Genomic DNA, 6876 nt, shown 5'->3' with positions numbered 1-6876 from the left:
ACCAAACACCTAAAAATATCATTGTTTGGGAAAAAGTTTCCCTTTTCTCCGAGAAAGTTACCTATCAAACAGACCCTTAGTTGTCATCCAATGTTCAGTGGGTGGTTGACAATTGTTTGGGAATTTTTCTTTTTTTTTAATAAATCGACGTTAGTCGTTACGAAACATTGACACATTATGAAGATGTGATTAACACGATAACCGTCTAAGTTAAACTAATAATGAAAAAAGCCTAAAGTCTAACAACATGAAAGAGACCTAACCCCGACAAACGTATTACAATATTTATACCTTCAATAACCCAAATTCAATAACCATCGATCATAACCCCTCTAGGAATCGAACCTCATGCCTCCACGACTTTGGAGTTTATGTCAAAACTATCAACCGGCTCGGGAAATCCGTCGCTTAAGGGGTTGAATTGCATCATACTAACATTAAGTTTGTGTTTCCACCAATGTTTAAGACAAACACAACACTCCAACATTTCCGGAGTATGTCTGCTCCAATATAATCACCTAAAATTCTCTTACAAGAAGAGAATGGAAACTCAGAAGCAACTGTTGAAACCGAGATAGTAAGAAATTACGGGCTATGAGAGATAAAATAGGATACATTATCTCGTTTTTACTCTACCAACCCAAAACGTCACCAGAAGGATCGACATAAGGATCAGGCTCGAAATCATATCGAGATATCTCTTCAGAAGCAGTAGCCAAAGGGTCCCTTCGTGTCCTTTTGATACTTCTCCAAAATGAACCTCGATTTGAAGATTCGAAAGTCTCAAAGGGACCATCAACCGTAGGAGATGATTGAGGAGTAGAAACATTCAGAGTGATAGTGTACGCGGCAAAAAGTTCGCGGAGTGTACTTACCATTGTAAAAGACTGAGATGAAGAACATTTGATAGCATAAGTAGATCTTTTCAAACCAATTCTCAAGTTATGATAGTACCATATCAACTTTCATCTTAATCCGAGGATCAAGAATGCATGCAACTCCGAATAAAACAGGGGTCTCTCCCCGATACTTAATAAACTACGCCTCTTTTGACGAAATAATTTCAGAGTTAATCGGAGTATTTCAGTTATCAAGAAAAACCATTCCAATATCAACCAAATACTTGAGAATAGAATTTTAAGTAGCATATTCAACCCAGAAAAGAAATTAGTTGCATCAAAGAAAGACTTCAACAGCTTACACAATATATCAGCATTTGCCAATCATACTTTTAGATCGATCAGCATACTTTTCAACATAAGATATGTCGAATTCCATCAATGTTTCACATCTAACTACAATTTCTTAGGAACAAAACCCTTTGCCTCACAATAGGTTCAAAATTGAGCATTTCGAGTTTCAGAGGCCGCAATATATTCCAAGTTCCCTTTCAAACATATAAGCATATCTTTGAATTGAGGAATCCTTGATGCATCTTCAACGACAAGATTATGTAGCAACAACATCTAACCTGAAGTAGTTCACCCCTCAAAGGCAAATGAGGCATCAAGTGAATTAATTTAGAAAGAAAAACAATATTTGCACTTGCATTATCCATTGAAAGGGAAAAAAACTTTTTCCAGATATCATCTAATCCTTTGTAAGCTTATCATACAACACATTGACTATGTGTTCACCAGTATGTGACTTGTCTAAGAGAATGTAGGAGATAATTGTCTTTTGAATGCACTAATTCTAATCAATGAAATGGGCAGTAGTGGAAAAGTAGCTCAATTTCTGGTTCGAAGACCAAATATCAGATGTGAGAAAAATCCCACCAGGAGCATTCAAAAATGAATTTCTCAAACCATCTTTATCCTCTTTAAAAAAATTTCAAAATTTCATTTCTAGCAGTGCCTCTCGAGAAAGATTTAAAACAAGGATGAAAAGAATCAGCGGTGTAACGTTCAAGGAAAGGTTCCTCCACAAGTTGCAGAGGCAATTTACGAAGAATCATAAGTTTTATCGTGTTTTTTCTATCTCGGACCTAGTTAAACTGGAAGGAAGCCAAGTTTCTAAACTTCTGATCTAACGGTTGGGGTGTCTCTTGAAGAGACATGATACCTCAGCCGTTGGATCCCACCTTACATATGTGGGTTCTTGGGCAGATTATCGGGCACCCCATTAACAGATTACTCGCAATCGGGTGTTCTAAAGGGGCTGGTTCTCAGTCGGGTAAAACAGGTCGGGACTCGGGAAGGAGGCCTTACCCGAGTTCCGACTGCTTTACTTCGTTTTAGCATCTCGGGGTAAGCACGAACCAGGCTTTTTCTGCCTGCGGGCCCTTTGCGGTCCGGGAGGACACCTTCGCGGCGTGGTTTTCCAGACCGTTATCCAACCCTAATCACGGGTGACCGTTTCGGGGAAACTGTCATCGTCGACGATCTATATGTTTTTTTTTCACATTTTCTTATCTTTTCCCCCTCTCCCTCTCCCCACCCCCACCCCCTCTTCTCACGACCATCGTTTTTTCTCTCGTTCGTTTCTCTCATCCTCCCTCTCCCTCTTTCTCAATATCCTTTTCCTTTTATCTCCCCTCCCGCTTTCGTATTGTTCTGACGCAGTTGTGGTTTGAGGAAAATCGCCCAAACCCAAGCTGTGGTTTTGGAGGATTTCTCCAAACCACACTAGTTCGGGGAATCCCCAAAACTAACAAACTAGTTTTGGTGATTCCCCAAACCGCACTGGGTTTGAGATTTCTATAAACCGCAGTGATTTTGGGATGTAAACCTTCTCGGCCTTACCGATCTAGTCTGATTCCGGCGAAGGAGACCTTCTCTTTCGGCATACCAAATAGAGAGAGGGAGGAGAGAGTCAAGAAGGAAGGAGGAAAGGGAGGGAACACGAGAGAGATAGGAAAGAAAGATGGTGGTGAGTGGTGCTGAGAGGAGGAAGAAGAAACAGATGAGAGAGAGAAGGGGGAAATGGTGGCCTGAGGTTGTGGATGCTGGAAGACATGAAAAAAAAAAAAATTGTCGCATCGAAAATTTTTAATAAAATTAACTTCTTTTTAAATTTTGTAGCCTAAATTTTTTATCTTCTTTTTCAAAAGGGTCGCCCCATTATTTCAATGTTGTCTATATTTCATTTGAGGCTATTTTCACACATTATACCATTCATTACTCGATGGGTAGGACACTTTTTTATTTTTTTCTATTGATTGATGAATTGTACTGACAATATTGACAAAGGCATCCACAAAGGTGGGTTTGGCAAGTTGCAGGGTCAATTTGGTCAATCTCAAGAAAGTTGGAGTATCTGTTTCGATCAAGTTATGGTATGAACTTCATTAACCTTTCTGCCCTAGAGTCCAGACAGAATTGCTATTATTATATGTGTTTTACTTAAAACTAATTATTTGAATTCAAATAGATTTTATAGAAAAAATCTTATCCATTAGATCTCTTCCACGTCACTTAAAACAAACTAACAGTAAATCTCAACCGCGGATGGGCATCAACTATTAAAATAAATCAACAAGAAAAACCTCCCTATAAATAGCATCCGAATCCTGCTAGTGCTAGGAAGTGAAAACCTCACAATTAGCCCTATAAGTACTAGTACTATATTTTTACAATTTAATATCAAACACAGTATTTGTGAATCTCTCTAGCTACTTCTTTCTCTCTTGTTCTTCATTAATTAAATAATGGGAATCTTAATTCTAGATGTTGAAACAAAGAAGGAAACCCATGTAAACAAGAGAATATCGAAAATCGAAAAGCTGTACAAGGCATTGAAAGAGGGGGATAGAGAAACAGTAGGAAGACTAATGGTGAATGATATTGAGTGGTGGTTCCATGGGCCTCCAAATTGTCAACACATGATGAGAGTGTTGACAGGGGAATCGACGATGGAGGATGAGTTTAAGTTCGAACCTCGCAATTTCAAAGAGATAGAGGAGGGAAGAGTGATAGTTGAAGGATGGGAGGGGGAGGAAGCTTATTGGGTTCATGTTTGGACGGTCGACGATAAGAAGAATAATGGAATGATAACTCAGTTCAGAGAGTATTTCAATACATGGCTCACTGTTAGAGATGTCACCACCACCATTACCACCACCGCCACCGCCACCACTGGGAGGAATAATAGGTCTAATTCGCTGATCAGCTGGAATAAACACAAAAACTCTAAACAACAGCAGCAGCAGCAGACGATGATGAGTCCAAGTATTTCAATTTGGGAGAGTGAATTACCTTTGAAACACCTAATGATTCGGTCTTTGCCAGGTCTTGTACTCGTCATCTAATTTGTACAAGTTAGATTGATCCCCTCCGCATATCTCGCAAGAGACTGCAATTAATCGTCAAAAAAATGTATAAAATTGTTCATTAATCTTCTTATATTAAGTGTGGGTTTCATGCGCTAAAGTACTTATAATTGATTTCAAACAAAATTAACAAGTAAAACAATATTCCATGTGGGGACGGAATACTCTCCTGCCCGACCCCGCTAATGGCAAAAAAAATTCTCATAATCACTGCCCGGAGGCCTTGGACCTTATAATGAATGAACCCTATATACTTGAACATGATAAGAAAGCAAAATTTGTACCTTCAATGGTTGCATTGTATAAGACCAGAAACGAATATTGCCAATCCGACTTTTTGTATGGAAGTGTAATATATTATCAATCATGCAATAAGAGAGCATAGCACATAGGAATACAACCAACAAAGAGAAAACTGGACCTCAGACCTCTACTCACCTCTTTCCTCAATTCCTCTCAACTATTATTTTTTCTCTTTTCACTTTCTCTTTCAGTTTGACAACAAACCACCAAGTATTCAAAATTAGGAATTAGATGAAGATCTTAAGGGAGGTACTCTCTCAACTGAGGGAAGAAGAGAGAGTAGAAAAAAAGAGAGCTTAAGTTAGTCTTTTAGGGATTATTAGGATCCTACTAGTTGCTTTTATCAATTTTATGGTAGATTTGTCTCCTCTTTTTACAGAAATTAGATTAGAGAGGAATATAGAGATAAACGAACAAACAAGAAAAATGGAGATGCGGGGTATCGATCCCCGTACCTCTCGCATGCTAAGCGAGCGCTCTACCATCTGAGCTACATCCCCTTTTTGGTTAGTCACAAGAGATTTATTTACAAGATTGTTATTACAAAACCTATAGTTTTCATTCGAAGGGCATACTTCATTTTGTGATTTTGTCGGTGCTATGTATAATCCACACTAGAGAAGTTTTAACTAGGGGCGGATCTACCATCAACGAACAAAAGGAAGGTCTACACTGGCAATCCAAAAAGATCATCGATCAGTCTCTAGACTTCAAGAACCAGTTCACAGATATTATTTTCACTCATGCTCCTAGATCCTGCAACTCCAAAGCAGACGCCCTCGCTAAATGGGGTAGAATTAACGGTCATAAAAGAGTATGGAATGTAGTGCCTTCTTCGTATCCGCTGTAAATTAGTCGTGACTTTGTATGACTTTGTTGGTTCGCTTTAATCTATATATCTCATCAAAAGAAAAAAGGGGCGGATCTACCATGAGGCGAGCGAGAATATAACAATTTAGACCACCCTAGATTCCTAGAAAATACTACTAGTAGCTGGTAATTTGTCTACAAACATGAGGTATGACCAGCTCGGTTGAGGTCGTGATTCGAGAAGCCAGTGGTGCAAGTTCAAATATAGCAGCCCAGTACCATCTCCAAACAAAAATAAAATCCCAAAAATATTCAAATCGTATTGAAAAGTGAGGAAATTTTATACACATGAAAATATTATTGACAAAAACGGTATCGGAATCAAATTTTGACCAACTTTATACAAACACACACACACACACCTTCCCCAATTTTGACCACGGTTAAAGTTCGCTAAAATCGCACTACCACCACCATCACCATCACCACGTTCTTTCTCCCTTCTTCTCTCTCTCTCTCTCTTTATATTTGAGGGATAGAGTCATAATCCTCAATCGAGAGTTCGACTAAACAAAACCCTCCGATCGAGGGTTACAATAGGGAGAGGTAGACCTCGAATAATGGTGGTGATGGTGCAATACTGTCGAGCTTCGGTTATGGCGATGATTGGTTTCCGTCGAGTTCGGGGAGAGGCGTGCGTATGCATAACACTTGACTAACACTTGACTCGGTTATAGTTAATCGACCTAAGTCAAGTGAAAAGTGTTCGTGTGCATAACACCTTTAGTGTGTATTTAAAATCCCCAAGAGAAAAAATTAGAAATCTAAATAAAATTTTAACAAAAAAAAGAAATAAAATAAAATCACCTACTGAAAAGAGTAAAAAAGAAACAAGAAAGGTGATTTGTACAAGGAATAGTCGAATAAGAATATTTTTCTAGCATAATTTTTTAGAGGCAAATTGTGTTATTAAAATAGTGGAACTAAGTGAAAACGCATGAGCCTTCCACCCACTTCCCTACCATAACTTGAAACATTATTTCTTCTATTGTTCCAGTAACCAAGGTCGAGCTATTGTTGATTGCTTTGATTATATGCAGGTAATGGACTACGCTTCTCTACCACATTTCTGCAGAAGAGAAGGCTCTAGTTCCTCGAAATACTCAAAAAGTGGAGATAATGATTGTTTTTCGTTGGATCACTCATTTCATCAAGACCTCTACAACTACACGAAACAACAATCCGTGCACCTGGAACCCATGGTTCCTCAGAAACAAGGATCGTTCCACGTATCTTTTCCAGAGCCACATGTAGAAAAAACTCAGATTGCTGAGACCATAGAATCGGAATTCCACAAGCTTGAGGATAAGAATGGTATGTCCAATTCGCTAAATGGGCTCAAAGTTGATTGTGCTTGAAAGGGCAGAACTCACACGTGCCTATTCGAGGTAACTACGGGATGTCAATAGTAAAAACTCGCATTAGCTCGATGC

At 38.8% G+C, this 6876-nt stretch overlaps 1 protein-coding gene and 1 non-coding gene across 2 annotated transcripts; one reads left to right on the top strand and one right to left on the bottom strand.

The window, feature by feature from the left end:
* The first annotated feature begins 3523 nt into the window (after positions 1 to 3523).
* Positions 3524 to 4370, top strand: LOC147557779 (uncharacterized). Its single transcript, XM_086659369.1, has one exon. It carries the CDS (start codon positions 3650 to 3652, stop codon positions 4247 to 4249), a length of 600 nt encoding a protein of 199 aa, XP_086515495.1. The 5' UTR covers positions 3524 to 3649; the 3' UTR covers positions 4250 to 4370.
* Positions 4371 to 5000: 630 nt separating this feature from the next.
* On the bottom strand, positions 5001 to 5073 carry TRNAA-AGC (transfer RNA alanine (anticodon AGC)). The gene has a single exon. It is a non-coding gene; the product is annotated as a tRNA-Ala (tRNA).
* Between the last annotated feature and the right edge of the window lie 1803 nt (positions 5074 to 6876).

Source organism: Eschscholzia californica, unplaced genomic scaffold, assembly GCF_041429995.1.
Source record: "Eschscholzia californica isolate CP2 unplaced genomic scaffold, dmEscCali1.0.p SCAF_2, whole genome shotgun sequence".
In the NCBI taxonomy this organism is placed as follows: Eukaryota; Viridiplantae; Streptophyta; class Magnoliopsida; order Ranunculales; family Papaveraceae; genus Eschscholzia; species Eschscholzia californica.
The sequence above is the reverse complement of the archived record's forward strand: the minus strand, read 5'-3'. Positions and strand labels throughout refer to the sequence as shown.

What these genes read in the sequence shown, in the direction of transcription:
- LOC147557779 (XM_086659369.1), top strand. Translation starts at nt 3,650, where the DNA reads ATGGGAATCTTAATTCTAGATGTTGAAACAAAGAAGGAAACCCATGTA.